General features: G+C 45.1%; 1 protein-coding gene across 1 annotated transcript in view; it reads right to left on the reverse strand.

Moving 5' to 3' along the window:
• Nucleotides 1–22,823, reverse strand: part of syne1a (spectrin repeat containing, nuclear envelope 1a) — a 121,221-nt gene that overhangs the window by 37,315 nt on the left and 61,083 nt on the right. The window contains exons 57-85 of the mRNA XM_053445893.1: nt 22,458–22,601; nt 20,988–21,143; nt 19,869–20,033; nt 19,353–19,525; nt 19,013–19,166; nt 18,688–18,831; nt 18,187–18,351; nt 17,779–18,096; nt 16,726–16,881; nt 14,676–14,846; nt 11,395–11,721; nt 10,870–11,022; nt 10,527–10,694; nt 9,688–9,864; nt 8,354–8,500; nt 7,970–8,095; nt 7,669–7,845; nt 7,321–7,586; nt 7,040–7,196; nt 6,557–6,955; nt 4,781–6,385; nt 3,847–4,181; nt 3,513–3,657; nt 2,964–3,182; nt 1,351–1,655; nt 1,008–1,173; nt 737–892; nt 482–634; nt 92–274 (exon numbers count right to left, since the gene is read on the reverse strand). Of these exons, the coding sequence (XP_053301868.1) occupies nt 92–274; nt 482–634; nt 737–892; nt 1,008–1,173; nt 1,351–1,655; nt 2,964–3,182; nt 3,513–3,657; nt 3,847–4,181; nt 4,781–6,385; nt 6,557–6,955; nt 7,040–7,196; nt 7,321–7,586; nt 7,669–7,845; nt 7,970–8,095; nt 8,354–8,500; nt 9,688–9,864; nt 10,527–10,694; nt 10,870–11,022; nt 11,395–11,721; nt 14,676–14,846; nt 16,726–16,881; nt 17,779–18,096; nt 18,187–18,351; nt 18,688–18,831; nt 19,013–19,166; nt 19,353–19,525; nt 19,869–20,033; nt 20,988–21,143; nt 22,458–22,601 (7,110 nt within the window). The remainder of the gene's footprint in view (nt 1–91; nt 275–481; nt 635–736; nt 893–1,007; nt 1,174–1,350; nt 1,656–2,963; nt 3,183–3,512; nt 3,658–3,846; nt 4,182–4,780; nt 6,386–6,556; nt 6,956–7,039; nt 7,197–7,320; nt 7,587–7,668; nt 7,846–7,969; nt 8,096–8,353; nt 8,501–9,687; nt 9,865–10,526; nt 10,695–10,869; nt 11,023–11,394; nt 11,722–14,675; nt 14,847–16,725; nt 16,882–17,778; nt 18,097–18,186; nt 18,352–18,687; nt 18,832–19,012; nt 19,167–19,352; nt 19,526–19,868; nt 20,034–20,987; nt 21,144–22,457; nt 22,602–22,823) is intronic.

The raw sequence follows: 22,823 nt of genomic DNA on the forward strand, positions 1-22,823 counted from the left end.
GCAAATGAGTGAAATACTCACAAATGACACAAAATACAGATAATTATAATGATTATATACAACAAATGGCGGGAACTTTTCTTTCTCCCACCTTCTTCAGTCTGTTGGCTCTGTCCTGGACCTGCTGTGTGGTGTGCCGCTGCACCTCTGTCAGTTTGGCCACAGCATCGCCGAGCTGCTTACACAGCAGAGGGTTCTGCTCCCCGAACTCCTGCACCGCTAACCCCAGCTCTGCCAGAGAGCGAGAGCAGGACTCACACTCTTCACAAAGAACCTGGAGAGGAGACAAGAGGAGAGTAAGAGGTGAGGTGGAAAAATGAATAATGAAAAATGGGGTTTAAATGACAGGCAGTTGATGGCAGATTTCAGTTCATGCCATTCCAGCTCCAGCACACTCATTAACCTCAACATCTGCAAATGGAATAGTCAATTGGACAGGGGTTAATTGCTCGTTAATTAGTCAGTCTGTCTTGTTGATTACTTTGGTCTCTTCTTTGGCCTCCTCCAGGTCGGCACTCTTGTCTTCCAGTTTCAGAGCGATGGTCTTCAGCTTCGCTTCGATGTCCTGGAGTCGGGAGCTGAAGTCCTCTTTCACATCTCTGGTCTGCTGCACCTCCCTCTCCCGGGCTTGGACCTAACGGAGATGGTGGAAATACACATTCAGTTTACATAAGCCACATTTAAATAGCAGCAATACAAATATACAGTCAATGTCTGGGCATTCACGCAGACTCACCTGGTCTTCAGCGGAGCCCAGAGCCAGAGCCACCTCGGCCAGCTGCATGCTGAGCTCAGAGGGCAGACCAGCCTGGAGGTCGTGGTACTTGGACTGCTGCAGCTCGGTCATCCGCTCCACACTCTGACGCCTGCTGATGACCTCACCGTGTGCAGTCTGTAACACAGAAAAACAGCGGATGAATCAATGCAAATCACAGTCTTTTCTATTACATGATATGGCAGCCACTTGTGTGTGTTGTGTGCGTGTGTGTAAATGTAGTGGCCCGTACCTCTAGCTCTTGGAGCAGTGAATCCAGGTCTGCAGTCGGACTCAGCAGTAAGCCACGAGTGTCCTGGATCCATCCTTTGACCAAACCCAGCTCCTTTTCAACATCCTCTCTTTCCCTCAGCTCCTGATGCACCTGAGCTCTACTCATCTTCACCCTCAGCAAAAGACTAGACAGGACAGAGTGGAAGAGAATGATAGAGGAATGTTTTAAATCTAAGCAGGAAATGTGTCATAACTCAGAGCACTCACAATTCAATGTATTAATATATACAAATATAGATTTGATGGCCATGAGCCTTAAGTCATGAGTTAAGCAGGAGCAGCTTCAGCGCTCGGTCACTCACTTGTCATACTGCCCCTGCAAACTTCTGATCTCTTGTAGGCACGGTGTCTCCTCCTGTCCATTCTCTGTCTTTTTCTCCACCTCCACCTCCTGCTTGTCCTCCTCCTCCTCCTCCTCCTCTCCTCTGAGGCTGCGGGTGTGTTGCCCAAGCAGGGCCAGGATGGACTGCTCTCTCTCCACCTCCTGGCTGAAGGAGTCATGGTACTCCAGGAGGCTCTGGAGCGCCGTCCTGGTGGAAGCCTTCTCCACCGTGCTGTCCGGGACACGCGTGTGGAGGTCATTGGACACGGAGCGCACCTTCTCCATCTGTGGAGCCGGAGAAGTGAACGTACAGGGATTCAGGCTCAGTGGATACAGCAGATTTATGGTTGATATTTAACTGATAATTCAAGATAAAACTGTGAATTACTCCAGTGGACCCTAAAATAAATAGTTTTTTAATGAGTGGTTCCTCATTTTGTACAGCATACAAATTCCTCCATCCGTTATCACATTGCTTCACTTGACCCATAAATGCAGAGAAGAACACTGCAATCAGGTAAACATGAATGATATTAGCTTTGCAAATGTGTTGTGAGGAAAAAAATGCATTAAACACATAAATAAGAGCTCAAGATTAAATTAAATTAAATACAGTGTGAACATATCTTGTTTGTTTGCAAATTAACTCCTCGGCTTCTTCATTTGACTGAGAAATTACATTTTAATATCATCCTGCTATTGACAGTGATCTATCCCAGAGATCTGCCTTGTTGTGTTTACAGAGACTTTGTTTCTGTGGAGAAGAATGGTCACTCATCAGCTGATCACACAGACCAGTGGTTCTATCAATGGAGGAAGGGAAACATAATACTAAAGGGATGAGATGTTTAAAGTTGGGCAGGTATTCTTAACCTCTCCTTTCATCTAGAATACAAGAGCATAAAGTTGATCCTGCTCTCATCACACAATCCTTTTCACTAATATCTGACAAAGCCCTGCCTGCATTTCCCACAAGAGACCCAGACAGAGGAGTACAGAGACTCAGATGTAGAGGAAGACGTCACATCCAGCTGAACAAAGGCACCATAGAAAACCAGTGGACAACAGCAATGTGCCACATATGAGGAAGTGACCATTCCTTACACAGTTTGACCTCATTTCCTTTCAAGGAGCAGCGCTTAGGGAGAATTCTTTGGAACTGACGGCATTCAGACTCAAAATAGGTCGAAAGGCGGGAAAACACTTAGTATGAAACAGTCCTCTGGCAGGAGAGACTAACGGAACTAAAGCCTGGAGTTACATCATGGCCCTCCAACTGGTATTCAGCTATTTGACCTAAATGTGCATAGGAACACTTTGGTGCATGTGTGCGTTTACTGGCTTTAGAATACAGGTGATTACTGGCTGTTCTATGGAGTGACACTGGACATGCTTCAGCTGTAGTTCTATGCAATACAATAACTATGTATGAACTGAAGCACTTAACCACACATATTAAGTTAACTATGCACGATTGTATTGACACACACACACACAAACACACACACACACACACACACACACACACACACACACTGACAAGGAACCATGTACAACATCACAAACACATCAACAACGGTTTTCCTCTCTCACCTTCTCTGTAAAGCTCCTCCACTCCCTGGCGGTGTCCTCCAGCGCCCTCTCCTGGGCCCGGGCCACACTGCGCAGCCTGCTCCACCGTTGCACTAGCGATGACACCGAGTGGCTGGTGACACTTCTGCTGGACTCGGAAACGATCGTCTCTAACTCTGCGGCATTCTCCTTCAAAGCACTTAGAGGCACCTCCAGCAGGTCGATGTGATCCTCCAGAGACTACAGTGCAAAGGTGACGACAACAGACACATGTGATGAGTTGTTTTCGTAAACACATTTCCATTAAGGATCTATAACATGGGAAACTATAACTCTCCGATAAGCTTTCAACGTTTCAAATACAAGTAATAAAACAAGGCATAATGCATAAACACTCAACTGATGAAATATTAATGTGCATCTGCTGCCATGACAGGAATTAATGCTGGAATTTAAAATCGCAGCCACGAGGGACACGTCATGTTCAAGTCAGACTGTTAATGTGAATATACAAAAGCTCTCTACTACAGTGTTTCTGCTTTCTGAGTTTTCCATACGACAGCGACCCACCTTGTTTCTCTGACACTTGTCCTCCGCCTGCTGGCTGCTGGTGGCTTTGGCTGTGGTGAACAAGGCCATCTTGCTCTCTGCATCGTTCATCTGTGCGACCAGCAACTCCCGCTCATGCTGGAAGGAGCTCCAAAGAACAGCACACCTGAGAAGGATTACAGTTATACAGATTACAAACCACAACTCCGACAAATTACATAAAAATATATTACATAGAAAATAGGCAGAAAGTACAAATGTTGAATAAATCTAAATGTAGATAGATGTACTTTCATTATTTGGTTCTACATACCGAAAAACTGAAATGAATGATAGAAGACTCATTAACACACACCTTTGCAACACTTCTCTATAAGAATCCAGTTGATGTTTGACTTCTGTGTTTTTCAGCTGCATCTTCTCTGCATCTTTTTCTCCACTCCGCCCTCCTGGTTCCGTTAAATCCACCAGCAGAGGATCCAGAGTCCTCAGCTCCTCTAAAGCGACGGTGAAACTCTTTTCCTCGGCTGAGATCTCTTCCAGGTCCCGCACGCAATCTGTCTGCTTCTCCAGCTCCAGCCCTGAGCTGGCCCTCAGGAGCAAAGCTGCAGCAGAGTCCAGCCATTTCTGCAAGGTCTGCAGAGATAATTGGTGCCTCTGGACCAGGGAAACAGCTTGATCCGCAGCCAGCTAGAATAGGCAGAAGGTGCTTTGATTGACTACAGTTTTCACAACTTTCTACTAGAGTTTGTTTACACAGAGGTAAAAGTACAATGCAGTCTTAAATAAATACTAACAGCCATGGTCCCTCAGAATAATAAATCAATGTCTGCGGATGTGTAACAAGTTCCCACTCCAGAGCTTTACTTCAACTTTTAGTTTCAAATGCACTAATGTGTTAAATATGTTGGAAATGTAATTTTGGAATTCAAGATTTTATACAGCTTCCTCTCAAAATGTCAAAGGTCAGAGTTCTCTGAATAAAATGAGGTTAGAAAAGGCTCTGTTATGTCATTATAACTTTGGTCGACATCATTGATTAGATAGAATATGGTATTTAAACACATTAAATCCCCACAACAGTTATAAAGTGATTATAACTTATTCAGTTAACTTACCCAAGGCCTAATAATCTTAAAAGTGTGGGCAATAAGGAAATGGAAATTAATATTTATGAACGATAAATGAGATTCTTGTTTAGTTAAGAGTGTGTGAGTTCTATCATAAGAAAAATAAAAGGATAGACAATATCCCCATGTTTGTTATTTCTGAACAACATGCACACAAACCTGTTTCTTTCTAACTTCTTCCAGAACTCCAGCTCCCAACACTTCCACCTCCTGCAGTTTCTTTTCCACGTGGGCTGGCACTGTTTCTTTTCTACTACAGTACCTCTGCTTTTCTCTGCTCCCCAAGGCTTCCGTCATCCTCAATCTACTTCCCACTTCCTCCTCTATGATTTTCAGTGTGCGCACTTCCTCCTGCACCCTCTCCACTTTGACCTCTGACAAGGTCAATGGCTCCTCCAATTTCTCCTTGATAGTCTTCAGCCACTGAAGCGTTTTCTCAGTCTCTCTTGTGAAATCCTCCTTTTTCGTGACTTTGGTTTCACTCTCGCAGACGAAACATTTCAGCTCAGTCCGTAACGACCGCAGTGACTCACGCTGCGATGTCGCTTCTTGAAAGGCAGTGGGTTCAAACTTCAGTCCAAGGCCTTCAGTTTGATGGTTACATTCTTCAGTCTGAAAGATCACACCGTCCAGTCTTTCTAGCAGCGAATAGAGACTCGTGATTTTATCTGTGGCACCTACGTCTTTTTCTGACTTCAGTCTGACCAGATTCTCTTTTACAGACTTCAACTCCAAGTCCGTATCATTAAATACTCTGTTGTGTTCGACTCGAACTCTCAAGCAGTTCTCCAAGTGTTGAATTTTCTGATCGTTCCTCGTCTTCAGTGTGTCATGGAGACAGATCAGCTGCTGGGTCTCTTCAGCTCTGTAACGCTGACCTCTGCACAGGAATCCCTCAGTTTTCCCATGAAGTTCTCTCACAGCGGGACTAATGTGGAATAAACTCTCTTTAATATTCCTGTGTTCATTGATTAGACGAACAACCTCCTCCTCTCCAACACTGATAGTCTGATTCTCCAGATTGTCAAACTGCTCCTGTAGCTCCTCCAGTGCATTACGAGTGATATCAAAGAAAGTGCTGAACTCTTTTCTTTCCAGGACTATTTGTTGGACTCTGTCTTTCTTCTCTTTGGCTAGAGCTAGGATGGCGTTGTACTGCTGAGGCAGGACATTGAGCCTCTCATCTAGGTAGCAATGGTCAATCTCATTTAGAGTACGAAGGATCTCCTGGCCTATTCTTTGGACGATAAGCAGGAGGTTCTCATATTCTGAAGCTTGTTCTAGGACATTTTGAAAGTTAGACAGATGTGTTTGTAATTCGGAGTTTTCAGCAATGTTGCTTAGATTGATTTCCGGGAAGGTGATGGCCTCTGCTTGTCTCAACCAGTGGCAAGTCTTGTCCAGGTCAACCTGAAAGTACTTCCGAGAGGTTAAGGCTTTTTCTAGGTCCGTGAGACGGTGAGTGGTCCTCTCGAGGGCCGTTTCAAAGACTGACTGTAATTCATCAAGTCTTGCCAGGGTTTCTGTTCTTTCCTTATCGGTGGCGTCTCTCTCCAGCTCTCGCCCTTGTACCCAGAGAGATGTCAGCTCCCTCTGGTAAGCTCGTAAACCACTCTGGACGCTCCGACATGCAGCGACCTGTTTGGCCAGGTCCTCTGGGAGAAGTGCTATGTGGTCATCGATCAAAGCCTTCCTCTCCTGTTGCTGTACCCAGGTCAGTGCTCTCCCCAATCCTTGTAGGAACTGTGTCCTCTCTGTGAAGGCCTACAGAGGAAGAATCAAACACTGCAAATTAATTATAAAGTTTCAACAGCTTGAAAAAGAATGAACATATTTTTCCTTCAACACAAAGTCCCCATACGTGAGACAAGTTAGGTCCTTCAGGGCATAATTAAAATGTTTACTTGCATCTCATACAAAAATCCAGCTGTTTACCTTACTGAGGTACTTCCTCCTTTGGGCCACCCGAGCCCCCAGAGTCTCCACCTCAGTCTGGGCTTGTTCAACAAGCCCTTGAAGGCCTCTCTTCTCACTCAGCCCCAGCCTGGACGTCACAGCTTGGGCTTCGCTCACTGCCTGACCCAGCAGCTGCTGACGGGCCTCAAGTTCCACGCATACACTCAAGTGGTCAAACAGAAAACTCTGGGCCATGTCGGGGGGAGGGCTGTTTTTCAACGCAGATGTAAGCGCAGGCCGCTGCTCCTCCACCCACTCCCGGGCATCCCTCAGCTGGGTTTCCACCCGAGCCAGATCCTCCAGTGTTTGTGCAGAATCCTGGATCTTCTGCTGAATCAGGGATTCGAGCTGGGCCCAGCGCTGCTCCAGGTGACCCACCTGGTGAGAGGCAGAACAGACTCGATGTTACTATAAGTTCTCATTTTAAGAACCAAATGAAGAACTAAGAGAATGGAGCTCTACCTGTTGCTTGACCAGCTCTTTGTCTAGCAGGCTAAGTCGAGGCAGAATAGCTTGTCTCTGGTCTCTGACATCTTCTAGAGTTGCTCTCTGCTCCCCCAGGTCACTGGACAACTTCTTGAGAGCCTCTAGATGCTCACTTGTACTTTCTGTGTCAGCCCTATGTACATACAGACAGGGATTGGTGGTTAATTTAGTCCTACTATATAAATCCAACATAAATTATGACATGTATAAATGGCTCAAAAAGTTATAATCATATCACACAAAGCAGACTTTGATACCTGGCGAGGTAGTCCCATTCCCTGGATACTTGGTGGAAGAGTTCCTCCACAGCTACTACGCTCTCCTGGTACTCCCCGCTTCGCTGCATGTCCTCCCCCCGCTGAGCCTCCAGCTCCTCAGCCCGCTGGCCTAGGTCCATCCAGCCTCTCCTAAGTCTCCTTATCTCCTCCAGGGCAGGAGAGACCTGTCCATCTGTCAGCCTACCAATGGCTTCATTCAAATGGGTTACCTCCGACTGTCTCTCCTTGATCTGCTGCAGGAACTCCTGCAGGAATGATAACAGTTGCTGAAGTCTATAACATCGACAATGAAGTAACTTTTAACATCACCATTCAAACCAAACACACCTGTGCTTTATCCAACTGGTTTTGGGCAATCTTGGGCTCCAGCTCTGCAGGTCTCCTGATGAGGGTCTGAAGTTGCTGCTCTGTCTCTCTCAGCTGGATCTCCAGATCTGCCTTCTGCTCCTCAACGTCCCTCCAGCTGTCTGCTACCTCCTCAAAAAGCAGCATACGATCCTCATTCTATACACAAAGATCAACGGAGTCATGTCACACAAAGCATGTCTTTTTAAAAGCTTTAATAATGCTTCAGCGCCTGTGTTTGCAGCTGTAGTGGTCAGTCCATTGTTTAAAGACTTTAACTGACCTGCAGTTTGACCTCCTGGATGGAGCCTGCAGTTTTCCTGACCCTTGGCTCTGACAGGTCACAGGTTGAGCACAGGAGTTGGAGGTAAGTGTTGGCCTGCTCCCCGAGAGCTCGCTCGTGTTTCACCTGCCAAAAAAAGTGTCCGTCATTGGTTTTGTTTTTCTGTGGGTGTGACAATATTCCATCAGGACAATTTGCAAAACCTTACTATGTGTTTTACCCTTTTTAGTCCCCATGGAAGACGGCTATACAACAGCCATGCACATGAATACTATTAATTCAAAGATCAGATAATAATCTCAAGAGGTAATAACACATATAAAGAAAATCAAGTTATGACGTAAATACCAAACTCTTCTTTAGGACTGTGTAGGGTTTACTGACCTGCTGTAGCGCCTCCTCCAGGCTGAGAGAAGTATGTGCAGGAGGTTCTGGTTGTTCTGAAACAGATGTGATCCACGTCTGGCACTGCTGCAACGTGTCCTGGAGACTCACGTGTCTCTGTAACTCATGGTCCAGACTCTGATAAACCTGTTGAGACGGGGACAAATACATGGACAGACTTATTTAAGGGTGGATTTAATAACATGATCTTAATACGAAGATTGAAGTGAGGGAAAATTATATTTAACAGCAGAATAAATACAGTCAGTGTAAGAAACAGTAAACTCTTCAATAGGTAGAGAGCTGGGTTCTACACTGTCTAGCTTTCATGTCAGTGTTGCATTGAACAAAAAGGCTGCACTATATTAAACAGGTGTTGAATGTGGAGATGTCCGTGCCCTCCAGGGGAGAGCAAACAGCAAGGTCTGATTGACAGTGTTAATATGAGAGCCCCAAAGAGGGGAGAAGGGGGTGGTGGGGGGGAATCCATTGGCAAACCGCCCAGTGTATTTGGCAAAAGCCAGAAGGTTGGCATGGTGGCAAGTGGCAGGCAGGATATTAGAGCTGTGTTGTGCTGGGACACAGTTGGCAGCCGTCGCAACACTGGAGGCGCAGTTGTGGAGAAGCCAGCAGTGTAGTTTGTAAAGTGTGGCTGGATCACACAATGCCAGATTGGATGTGTGAGTAGTGGTGGTGGTGGTGGTGGTGGTGGTGTTTGTGGTGGTGTCTTGGGAGGCGAGCAATGATGACAGAGTGGCGCTTGCCAAAATGGCAGAGCGGGTCTGGATTAGCGGGCTCGCCAGATCCACTGAATAGTGGCGTGTGACCATTTTTGGCTCGGGCATGAAAAAGTAAAGTTGACAGGGGGATATGCGGAGATTAATATGGGGGAGATTGAGCTGGTGATTTTGGTTGGTGGGGTCTTTCTGTGTTAAGGCTGCTGTTGAGCTCCACTTTGGCAACCATAATTGGTTGTGCCCTCTACACTGGCTGTCTTGAGAGACGGGTTTAAGTGTTGGAACGGGTTCGAATTAAGTGGATGCCTCGCCTGTTGGAATATTAACAGCTGTGATTTGTAAAGCATGTGTGTGTGTCTGTGCATGTACCCGTAGACGCATACACACGCATAGATGCATGCATGTGTATCCAATGTAGCAGAATGTCATATGTCTTACACTGTAAATGTGTAAGTACCATTTCACTGCTTCAAACATGTCTGAGTTCATGTCTTCCTCAGTTTCCCATCCCTTCCCGCCCTCCCTCCTCCTCCTCCTCCTCCTTCTTCTTCTTGGCGTCCCCTCCCTCCCTCTTTTCTTCTCCTCCTTCTCACTCACTCGCTGCGCTGTGCTACAGATGGCAGAGTAGCTGTCTCTGGTGCCTTGCTGGTGAGCCTGGACCTGCTGTCTCAGCCGGCTCTGCACACGGTCACTGCAGCCTTTTACCAGGTGGTCCCCCCGCTCCTTCAGGCCTGCCAGGCGATCCTCAAAGCCCGCTATCTCCTCCATGATGGCCTGTGGAGCACAAAGTAAGTGGGATCACGTTGGAGAGAGTCTCCATGGTCGATTTATTAAAATCTGCATATATATATATTTCAGAATGAGTCTGATCCATCTGTTAAGTTTCAACAGACCCACACTATACAGTGAGGTCACGTGTGGTATCACACAGGCCTGAATGAATAAACCTAAATACAAACAAAGTTATCAGAGGAGAGTTGCTTTGTGAATTAGCTCTTGTGGGCTTAGATGTCATTTAAAACATAAGCTAATAAGAGACAATATTTATACAAAAACAAGCTTGTAGTGTTATTTCAAGATATTGTTAATTCATAATTGAATGGCTATATCTTTATTTTAACCACATAACATCAGATCTGTAAAAACACAAAAACTAAGTTCTCACACAATTAACTGAAACTGAACTTAAAAACAACATTTCATAATCCATTAAACATTAAATATCTCATAACCCTCATTGTTCATGGGGGGAATTTTTTTTATAATTGAGCCTGCCACTGTAATCAACATGTACTGTGTGGGTTGCTTTTGTCTGAACGTCTGAAAACGTGATACTTCCTTGACAATAAATGTAAGCAAGCACTTCTGCTCTCTGCTCAAGGCTCATTAATCGATGTGCATCCTATGTACTAACACCGTGTCATGTGATTGGTCACCTTGTGTCTGGCCAGCTGTTGAGTGGCTGCCTCCAGGTTGCCCCCGACACTGGGATCAGGAGTCACCATCCTGCTGGACATCTGCAGCAGCCAGCGCTCCACCTCCTGCAGTTCGTTGTGGTAGGCTTCCTGTTCCTTCACCTGGCCGTCCAGATTCTCCACATGTGCCTGCAGCAAGGGAGCACACGCAAAACATATACTGGTTATCTTCAGCCGATGCACCGAGTTACATATCTGCAAAACATCTGTGGATAAAGGATAGCTAAGATTCCCACATTAAAAGATGATTCACTTTTTAGTCTCTTTACATTATAACTCCTGTCACCTCAGCACAGTTCCTCACCGTGGCTCTTCTGCAGAGTTCAGTGTAGTCTCTTTGCAGTTTGTTCATTTTGTCCCTGATGGAGGGGTAGTGGACCGAAGCCAGCAGAGCGTCTCCCTTCTCCGCCACTGACCTGACGGATCCATCGTGGGACTGAACCATCTGCAGCAGAGCCTGTGGACACAAACCTACAACGTGAACCTTCTGTATCAAGTATAGAGTAACGACCAACATTATGCATAGTTATTGTTGTATTAGATGACTTCTCGGTATTGAATGATAATAAATGTTCTACCATATTTAAAAGCGCACAACGGGCATTTATGAATATAAAAAGCAAAGGTATTCTCAAGGAAATAGCAGTTATGTAAAATATATTCAATGGTTATTGTTAAAGGGCTGAAACATACAAGGACACTCATGTGGTCTAATAAGCTAATAATATTCAGTAAGGTCCTGCTGCCAAAATTACTGGATGTGCCGTTAATGCAATGCTCTGTAGGCCTTTAAACTCATTATAAATAATATGAAATTAAATAGCTTTACTTTATATTTAGCCAGCTGCGCTCTCCGCTGGTACAGTTCAGCTTTGGGCTCCACCGGGGTTTTGAGCACAGCTCGTGTCTCCACCAGCCACTGGGCCTGTCCCTTGTACCGGTCCTGGAACTCCTTAGCGAGGAGTAAGGCCCGATCTAGAAAGCTGTGCTCCTGCCTCAGCCCGCCTGCGAGCTCCTCCAGCTGGGCAAGGCGACCCTCCACCTCCCCTCCCAAACTCTCAGCTCCCGTCTCGTCCAGGAAGCCGGCTGCCTGTTCCGCCCGCTCCCTCAGGGATTTCAGGAAGCTGTGGCCGTGCTGGAGCTCTGACTGGAGAGCCTGGGTGAGAGAGAGAGAGCAGAAATACAGCTCAGCATGGGTGCTGCAACAGAGTTAGCACCATTTCTTTACACTAAATTACCCTAAGCCATGGTATTCTGTGCTGAATTAAATCAAAACGGACTCCTCTGTACGGATTTACCAAACGTGAGATGAGAGAATCCTACTATCACAGCCGCCAGGACTTTGAGATTAACATTCAAACACAGTATCTCTAATTTCTTTGTCCTTCACCTTCAGCGCTGCCCCAGTCACTCAGACCGGCCTGGCAGTGGAAGACTTTGAACCCATCAGGTAGGCTGACACCTGCACGCTGAGGTGCGGAGAAGACTGGGAGGTCATGGTGTGGAGAAACCACAGTGAATAATATGAAAGGAGGACCCAATTATAAGGCCCCTTAACAGGCAACGGTAGCTGCAGGGGTTTCCAGGGCAACCAATACACACCCTACACACACACACACACACAGACACACACACACACACACACAAGACATCCACTCGATGGGACGCCATCTAGCTTTCATCATCGTCTATTATTGCTTCGGCCGAGAGGAGCTCCACACTGCAGCAACCCCAGACCCCCAGCTACTTCTGCTGATAATAGAATATAACAAGAGCTGTGCATGTTTGCACACATCCCTGTTTGCTGCTTAATAAGAAGCTCGGGGGGGCCTCATCATTCCACTCATAGAACCTAATGATCCAGGACTGTTTTAAGAACCACTCAAACCTCTGATAGATATTTGTACGGTTCCATTCAGCAAAAATAATCAAAATTATAACTACAAATATTAAATCCTGACTCATTACTTTCTCAGTTTGTCTTACAGCGTATCTTTGGATGAAATGAGTTATTGATGGAAGGATGGAAACCCGCTCATGTCTCTACCATACTGGCTGCCAATACTACAATGCAGCAGTCATCACCACAATCAGTGCAGTGTAGTGATCATTATATGCGAGGTCCTGGAGACAGTGAGCCCTTTATCCTATTAACTTGTACCGTGTCAACCCCTATTATCCACGTCAAGTGTCTTGTGCGCCCGCTGTAAATGATGAGCGCTCGCGATTCTCTGTTTCTTATTCTGCATCGGTTCTCAGGCTCCATTATCTACTGTGATGCATCTACTGTGGCAACTGACAACCACGCTCATCGTTATCATTATCTCCTAACAGAGGTGGGGCATCTCTAAGGTGACCCCGGGAGCAGTCTATCAACACTGCTGCCACTGGTACTCTCAGTGTATGGACTGGAGCAAAACAGCAACACACAGTGAAGCTCGATTCCTTCCTGCACAAAATTAGCGGTTAAATTATGAAGAGCCATGGCTGCTATTGGTAATATGAAAATCATGTATTATTTCTAATAAACAAATAAGAAATCTGTGCATGGAGCATTTTAACTTTGTGTCCCTCTGCACTTGAGAATACATTTGGGTAGAAATGCCCTTGAACATTTATTAAATTAAAATTTTAATGGGGGAAGGGAAGGGGGGATTAATTAGAAGGAGGAGAAAGCCTTCATTTTATTTATTTTTCCATTTTGCCCTGTTGAAATTTTTTTTTTACAGGAGTCAGTGATTGGAAGATGCTTTTTCGAGCCCTCAGGGTGAAAGAAACCAGTTTACAAATTAAAAAATAAATACACCTAAATAAAGAAATATGATGGCACACATATCTTAACGCGGTGTATTATTACACTACTTTAAGTTCATGTTATTGAAGTTTATTTCCGGCTGATGTGGCCCACTGGCTGTTCCAACTCAATATCAAACGAGGTGCAAACCCAGTTAATGGCCCTTGACACAGCTATTGACAACTAGTCTTTGTGTCAATGTGTAATCATACCAGCTCTCACTTCAGGAAAAGGATAATTTGTCTGTTGCTGCAGAGCTGGAAGGACACATGTGGTGACAGCATATCTTCAGTCCCTACGCAGAGAAGGAGCATCGATCGCAGACTGGGATTACTGCAAAGCCCCCGCGCCAGATGATGTGTTGTAAATGTGTATGTGTGTGTGTGCGTCAGCGAATGCGTTTCTGGAAATCGGTGTGTGAGGAAGACAAAGAGGTGTGAGATGCAGTGAAGTGGAAAAAAATGTGTGAAATCACAGCCGGTTCATGAGTTTGAGAGTTCGCTGCAGCTTGTTAGTTAATACTTTCGATGGGTTTTGTGGTATGTTGGAGGGGAGCAGTTTGTGTGTGTGTGTGTGTGTGTGAGAGTTGTGAAGCGGTAAGGGCACTGCATCAATTACAGTGTCTGTGCCAGCAGGCTCCTGACACCGGCGCTTCTTCATCCTCTGCCTCACAGTGGGAGGTCGCTCCCTGCTACCCAATTCCTCTAAAGTGGCACCCGCTTTGTCTTCATAAAGAGCCGATCGATACACACACACACACACACACACACACACACAGACACACACAGACACACACTCATCTAATCCTCCCAACACTCGATATGAACTATGCCAAATAAACAATAGTGGTGATTTTCTTTGATTTGCGGTGTGCAGTGTGTGTGTCTCGGCAGGACGTCTTCCCGCTAATGCCAATTTGACAAGACGGCACAAATAGGAACTGTTATGATTATGCTATTATAGTGAGTTTCTTTGAATCTTCTCATAAATATTATCGGTAAAGAGTGTTGCTGGCCTTTCAGAGAGTTCATGCATATTTTACTGTTCAAGCAAATTGTAGCTCCCAACCTCAGACATTAGGTAGCCATAGTGTGAGGTAAAAAAAACATGGGGAAATAACAAACTGAAGAGCACCAAAATATTTCTGTTAAAAAAAGATGGAAGTAGCCTTAAATGAAAGAAATATTTTTTACATATTTAAGACCTGAATTCCAGACTTTTTTAGAAAACCCCTGCACCTCCTATCCAAATTCCTGATTGTGAAACATAGAAACAAAAGAACATACCTTTTATTAATAAGGTAAATAAATCCATACCTCTAGTTTCTTCAGCTTCTTCTCCATGGCGACTCGGTCCAGAGGTTCAGAAGCATCAGTCAACAGCGTGAAGCCTTTCTGGGTCGAGTTGAGCCAGTCGGTGAACGACAGGCAAAGATTTTCTGCCTCTTCAATGCTCCTCAGCTCCTCCTGCAGCTGCTTGATGGTGTCCTGGGAAATTATCGGGTAAAACGTCAAAGGAGAAAATCAGCAAATGGAGGATTTTCAAGGATGAGAGTAATATATATGTACAATTATGTGCATGAGGCCTCACTGGTAGTAGACTAGACCAAATGGCTGATTTACTGTATCTATAATATATTTGATATGAAAAAAAAATCAACATATTTCACAATAAGAACATAACGGTGAAAAACCTCACAACAACAAACTGCCTTCTTATTGTTTCTGCAGCTATGTCCGGGGAATATTCAGGAAACATGGTGTGAATCTTCCTTTCAAGGTGCCAGATCTGCCCCGGCAGTTCTAACACCGGCCACCAGGGACCTAAACCTCTCTGATCAGCCATCAAAACAGAAAAGATCCGTTTCCCCCCTCTGCTCTTTCATCGGCTCAAAGTCAATGGCTGCATCACAAGGTGGAGAGGGGCTCTATGTTTTGGACACATTATTCACTTGACTGAGATTTTGAGTCAATAACACCACGAGGATGAGGAGGGGTTTCTTGCAGGTTTGACACATTATTCTCTCCACTCGCAAATCCTGTGGTGAGAACCTCCAATTAGCTGATAGTGCTGAGTGCACACCTTCTCTGACTAGACGGTGGTAATAGCTTCCCAACTCAAGCCCATATGGCCCCCACTTCACACAGTGTAATTACAGGCGTCCATGGCTGGAGAGGGATGATGTGTGCACGCATGTGTGTTGGCACGATGGTAAGTATATGCACGCGCAGGTTTGAGAGGGGAAGGAAAGGGGTGGGTGTAACACAGATAGAGAAACCAAGCGGGAGGGGTGGGGAGACACACACACACACACAGACGCACACACACCAGACACACTCTCTCAGATGTGATACTAAAAGGTGTAAAAATCAATGTAGTGCAGGCAAAGCTTTCCCGCTCCTGGCACCGGGTGTGAGATTGCCTTCTGTAGTCTTTAATTACAGCCTTAGCCCCAGACCAGGGCAGCCCCATTGATTTTACTTTAGTGTCTCTCAGAGGAGCAGACAAATAGAGAGGCTAGATCCAAGTACACACAACAACACAGACTGGGCTCTCAGGCAAAACTCTGAAATGCTCAACTTCAATGGGGCGTTACAGAAACCAGGTCCTAACTCTCAGGAGTGCACTCCACGGTGAGAGAGGATAATCGTGTGTGGAAAGCTCACTGCAGGCGCCACTGCCGGTACACAAGAAGTTCATGATTTCTGTGTCCACAATTAAAACAGCACAACACAAGAGTGATTCAGTCTTCATAACTGAATTTCCCTCCCGAAAGGCCTTAGATATTTTATAAAACTATTATATTAATAATAAAAGAATTGTTTCTATGTGGGTTTAAAAAAAATGGTTGTTAATGTAACTGAACTAAACCCTGCAGAAGCCCTGTTATATTTTGCTATTCTAAAAGCATGGTGACAGGTCGGGGCTTGTCCAGGAAAATAATCTGGTAGACAGGAAATTCAGTATTGCGCTTATCCATCAGCAGCTTGTAAAATCACTCTTCCTGAAAACCGCTCTTTAACCCTAGAATAATGATGGAAATAGAACTGTTCTGCAATTATAGTACAGAGAGAAGGTATAACAGCTGATGATGTGGGAAACAGTGTCCTCTATGGAATCAGAATTTTAGGAATATGTCACAAAATATTAATACGGATGTAGTTTTACTTCTATGATTTTAAATATTGAGAGAAGAACTGGATTCAAACTTCTATCAACAGGTATCACACATCTGGCCTGATGAAACCCAACTATCAGAAAAACTGATGCAAAGCCACAAAGAATAAAAGCAGCTTTTGCTATAAAAAACATCCACAGTGTAAATATACAGTTATGACCTCATCACCTTTGAACAGAGAGTCTCACCTGAATGTTGAGCAGCAGCGAGTGGTAGCGGGCGGTGAGCTGAGTGGCAGTGACACTAACACGACTGCTGATGTAGGTTTCATCCAGAACCTGCTGGGCCAGAGAGGAGAGGCCGTCGACTTCTCCCTGCCGCCCAAGCACTGCCTCCAGACAGCCCTGTTCACAAGGGACACAGAGGTGTGTATGAGTTATCAGGTTTTGGTTAAAGCCAAAGAAGCCTGAATAAAATAAATGTCAACAAACACAAATATAGAGCCAACTGGTATCTCTGTGTGTGTGTGTGTGTGTGTGTGTGTGTGTGTGTCTAAATATAGGGAAGGAAAACACTGAGACTGTCTGACATCCTGACCCTGGCAGGAAGTGAGCTCTAAAGGGGGGGAGACCCAGTGGGCATTTACTCTGTCAACCGCTGTTTTCCCTCAAATACATGCTGTGAATGGAGTGTACACATGATTAAGAAAAATTATGTATTGTGGTGCAAGGCCTCAGGACATTTCATAACTTTCATTTTGCAAGAAAAAATCTATTTACCTTGCATAGTGTCGTATTAGCTGAGGTTTTGTGATTAAATAAAATCACTGGAATTAATTGGTTAATTCTTTCCTGCAATTATTCTATAAATATTTAACCACCTGTGTAGCCACCATTATTATTTGTATCTTATTCTTGTATTGCTATATGATGCATTATCCGTGGGTGTTTTTTTTAATCATGCTTATTATTATTATTATTATTATGCACAGTTATTACAATACAGTTGCACAAAACATTAAAGGAACATATTTTATCTGGACTTTTCAAGTAAATCCATGCTCAAATGTGAGTGTGTTCACACTGACAGGTATGGAAACATGAAGTTCACTTTAAAGTACATGCATCATGCATCCAAAATGTCAAAAAAAGATCGGTTTAAAACAATTGAAACTTCTCATCCTACACGTTTGCCAAAAGTGTAGTTCTGGAATCCACAGACTATGCCTATGAGTATACTGTGTACTACATGTGAGTACTGTAAGTATCCACTTTGAGACGCTGCACCAGTCTCTCACTCACCTGGAGTTTCTTCAGCTGAGTCTCTTTTTTGGCTCTGTCCGACCTCCGATGACGTCTGAGGTTCGCCATCTTCTCCAGCTCCTCCAGCCACTGGGCCAGGCTCAGGAACCTTTGGCCCATCTGCCTCAGTCGGGTCAGCGTCGCCCTCAGCTGGGCCTGAGTCTCCTCCAGGCGACCCTGGTAGGCCCCCCACTCTCTCTGAGCAGTGTCCAGGGCTCGGTCCTCGATCTGTGGGATTCCCCAGGGGATTACCCTCTCTCTGCTGGTCAGCACGGAGGAGAGCAGCGACTGGCCGTGTGAGCAGTGATCCTGTAGGAGCTGTGAGAGGAAGAAGATGAAAGCTTTCCTTTACACTTGTACACTGTTTATGGACATTACATCACACACTACAATCCACAGTATTAGTACCTGTAGCTGTTGCAGTGTGTTCTCTATTGTATCCCCGTTTCCCTCTCGGTGGGTCAAGGAGGCCAGAGAAGCCTGTTCCTGCTCCAGCCAGTCTTCAAACACATGTAGCTCCCTTTGATATTCCTGGTGGACCAGCACCAGACTCTTGGCCTTAGCGACTGCATTCTGCAAGACGGCAGGTTGGAGACGTTATTGGAACCAGTTCAATATTACAAGTGCACATGTAATTCCTGTATATAACTGAAAATATAACTATAATTGTGTTTTGGACATCATGATGTAATCATGTTAAAACAAAACAAAGTATTTAAAGGTTTGTCTTTGACTTTAAAAAACAAAACTGTACAATGGGTCACACTCTCTGGGATAATTGTGTCAGGATTTAATTGTTCTATGGAGCGACATGGAGTGGGCGTTCAGAGAAACATTTTCACAACAATCATCCATTATGCAAATGCCTGCAGAGGCAAAAAAATGAAACCATATGTTGAGGTGCAGTACCTTGGCCTTTTCTTTCAGAGCGCTGTATCGACACTGCAGCTGCTGCACTTCCTGCTGGGTAGTGTAGTGTTCAGCCATGTTGGACCCCTTTGTGGCAATGGTCTCCAGAGGACTGTTGTGGCTCAGTACTTCCTCATAGAGGAGCTGGAATGAATAAGAACACGTGCGCACACTCGCTGCAGTTTATCCATCTCCACAGGGAGGCTCTGGGGTTTAAATGTCTGCAGCTGCATGAGTTTGAAGTAGGAATTATGATTATAAAAGTATATAAAAAGAAAGTCCAGTAGAGTTTAATCTTAAGGTTATTATCGGCAGGATGTGATACCTTGGTCTTCCCCAGGTTTGCGGTCTTGTCTCTCATCTCCGAGTACTGTCTGTCCGAGCAGCTCAGTGTCTCCTCCACACGGTCCATCCACAACACAAACTGACCCACGTCCTCCTGATAGCTGGTCCACTGCGACAGAGCGCCCTCCAGTTGACTGTGACCACAACATAATGACATTAACACAGGCAACAGACAGAAAAACACACACCTGCATTCTATACGCTCCGACAGTTAAACTCAATTGTCCCTTTCAACTAACTGGAATCATTCAAGAGAAACCAGACAGCTCCCAGCCCCATTTAGCAACTGCGTGACAGATTGATCAGTTCATGATCACAACCTTTTGCACTGAATGGAGGCGGAGAGCAGGGAATCCCACGAGTCCTTGAGGTCCTGGATCTGTTTGCGAATCACCGGGACGCCCTCGGCAGAAGTGTTCCTCTGGACCGCTTCTCCCCGCGTCAGCAGCATCTTCATCTGGATCTCTCTCTCCTGGCGAGCAGAGAGTAAGGCCTGCAGAGAGAGACAAAAGATAACAACTGAGATAAAAAAAATATGAATAATTGGGTTTTGTTTTCTAGACAAAAGATTAATTTAATGTAGCCTTATTTGATCTTATTTCCAATATCTAAATACAATCTCCTTTTCTGCACCACCAGTTTTCCCGGTTGACTGGATGCTTTTCTTACTGTACATGTATTTGAATGTAAAATCTTTCTAGACAATGATAGTTTCCTTTAATCACTACACATGTCATCATTGCACACTGGAGAAGACATGGACAGTTTTTTGTGTCTAATATTAACCATTATTATTCTTTCATGGGATTCCGCTCCCATGTCCTTCCCCCACTTACCTCCAGCTGTAACATCCGGTCCTCCAACACGCCCTTGTCAGTGGTGGCGGAGATGCAGGTGCTCAGGACCCTCTGAGCTTCACACACCCAATCCTGCAGCTCCTTAAGACCCTGAGAGAAGAGGCGGTGTTCCCCTACGATTCGTTCAATCCTGGAGGCTTTGTCCTTTAGAGAAAGAGTAACACAGCCCTGTTAACACACTCTTCAAGTCATACATTGGTTATCATCTGCACTGAACACAACTGTGTGTTGCAGATCATGAAAATAAGGTCTTCATATTGGTCCGTTTGTAAAATCAATCTTTTTTCTCTCACAGGCATCTTTGGAGACTTTCCTAACCCCACAACTCTGCACACACACACACACACACTCGCACAAACACACACAATCATCACTTGTACATCTTCAACATCTGTGTAACGTGGAGAACGGCAGAGCCAGAATAACAATCGACGAGGGGCAATTTTAAATGATTTCATTCCTGTTTCCATGTCTGGCAGGGAAGAGGACCTATAAATAGCTCTCCACTAGTTAGCCGGCAAAGTAAATAAATCCCATTCATCACTGCTGGGCCACTCTCATTGTCCTGTGGTAAGAGGAAGGCGCTTCTCGGCCTGTGTTATGTTTAGTTCCAGGCTGTATCAAATAAATCACATTGAGTGTGACCGATGTAATGACAGCTTCAGAAAGGTCAGATCCTCGAGCACTGACACATTTCAGCCGTGGCATTTTGGAAGTGCTTCACTGCAGAAAGGTAAGCTCAACAGCCTTGACCTTTTTTTTTTATGTTGATGAGGCCACAACCAAGAAGACATGTTGCAGGTGAAAAATAGATACTCAGGTAAATTACTCTGAATATGGAAATGTTCTCCGGAGCAGTATTTTTCACCTGGGGCAAGCCGAATACAGCAGCCATGACTGATGTGCAACTAGGGAAAAAGTGCATGACACAACAAATTACACAGAGCGACAGTGAGCAGCATGAGAATAGCAGGCTGCAGAGTTTTACCACAAACAGAGAACATGAATCGAGCAAAGCACATTTCAGCTGGCCGCAGCGTTTCTGGGAAAAAAAGAAACACAGATGAAAAGGACAAAAAAAGCTGGGGACAGGGTTACCTTGGTTAGGTTGCTGAGGGCTAGGTACTGGGCTGACAACTGGGAAACACGGTGGACGAAGCCCTTTCCAGCTGCTTGTCCCTCCCAGAGACGATGGGCGCTTTCCCTCAGCCTGCCCAGCTCTGCCTCCTGACTGGCTATCTCTTCCAGAACACACTGGTCCGATATAAGACAGGAGGAGGAGGAGGAGGAGGAGGAGGAGGAGGAGGAGGAGGAGGAAAAATGGAGATGAAGGAGCAGTAAGATGTCGGGGAGCACAGTTGGAGCGTGCAGGGTTAAAGGTGAAAGATATGGAGAGGATGGTTGTGGGATGACAAAAGAAAAGTGGTGTGGAGACAGATAGAAGGAGATGTGAGAGGCACAGAGGGGGGGGGGGGGGGGGATACAGGTTTGGGTTAACATGAAACAAAAACAGACAGAAGAACAAGAGCACGTCAAAACACAGGCATGAAGACGAGGGAGAAGAACATTGTCAAAAAGAGCATCAGCACGGTTTCTCTTGATGTTTCTTTTTTTAAATAGAAACACGGTTATTATCAGGCGGAGACGAGCCTGATAAAAACACCGCACACTGTTCACAGTATCTGAAAAAGGTAAAGAGGATTTTTGCCAACACGGGGCTCAGACACTGAAGCCTGCTTGTTCTGTATTGTACTTCAGGTGCTGAGGGAAAAAAAAAAATGTAATTGCTTGCAGGGCCAGACAAAAGGCGACCAGGAGAAGTGCTACAGCGGGCGACAGAGTCAATACAAAAAATAGCAACAATGATAAGGGCAGAGCTTTGAGATGAGCGTGATATATTTTCTGTCTCTCTTTTGTCAGGTTTATCTTTTTAACGCTCCCTGCCTCTCTTCCCTTTCTTTTTGTGTCTCTGCCAGACACGGTGGAGACGCTGTTATCTCATCCTGAAAAGGGCTTTTTAGCCACGTGGCGCTTCAGCCGCGACAGAGGGAGAATTAATTAGATTTCTGGACTTTTCCTCTGACTATTGTGTCAAGACGCTGCTCTGTTTCGATCCAGCGGTGCTCAACAAATGTAATTAGGTCCTTCTCTTTTTCCCAGCCGATTTCAGATTGTACTTCAGGGATCCGTATCTGATGGAGAGCTACAACTATTTAGTGTCCTCGGAAAATCGACTTAATATTCAATTTATGCCACGGTTTACTTGAGTTGAGAGAGGAAATGAGAGGAGGTCCATGATAGCAGCTGACAGGAGAACTGTGGAGGGCGTGCTCTCAGTGTGACATGATCTGATTTAAAGGACAATGGATCCTACAGGATGGAAGAAGATATCCTAATAAAGCGCAAATCATAAAGCTTTGAGAGTGGCTTTAAAATAATGTGAAACTAACAGATGGCCTCATTATTAGCCACAGTAATTACAGGAGAAATGCAATAGAAATGTGAGGGACACTGTGAGGAATGCACCTCCTCAGATAGAGACGAGTCAGATACAGCTGCTGAAAGTACCTGGAGTTTGCTGAGCTCCTGCTTCTTGGCTGGAAGGTCGTGGAGCCGAGCGCTGCTCTCCTGAACTCTGACCTCTGTGCTGTTGAGCCAATCCTGCAGAGGTTCAGCACTGGCCTCGAACTCCGTCATCTGGGACTGCAGGTTCTGGAAATATGATATATCTCTTCAAATATGATGGTTAACTTCTCAAATATGATAGAAAAAAGGTATTTGCTTGGTAAAGTAGGGATTTTAATAGTTAAATAAAAATGATTTATTCATCACACTGTCAGATCTTAGTCGTATATCAAATCCAGATCAATGTTTCTATATGTGGACCCCCTGAAATAGGGTTAGAATAAGTGTAATTAACAATGAATCAAATTA

Source organism: Pleuronectes platessa, chromosome 17 (genome assembly GCF_947347685.1).
Source record: "Pleuronectes platessa chromosome 17, fPlePla1.1, whole genome shotgun sequence".
NCBI lineage: Eukaryota > Metazoa > Chordata > Actinopteri > Pleuronectiformes > Pleuronectidae > Pleuronectes > Pleuronectes platessa.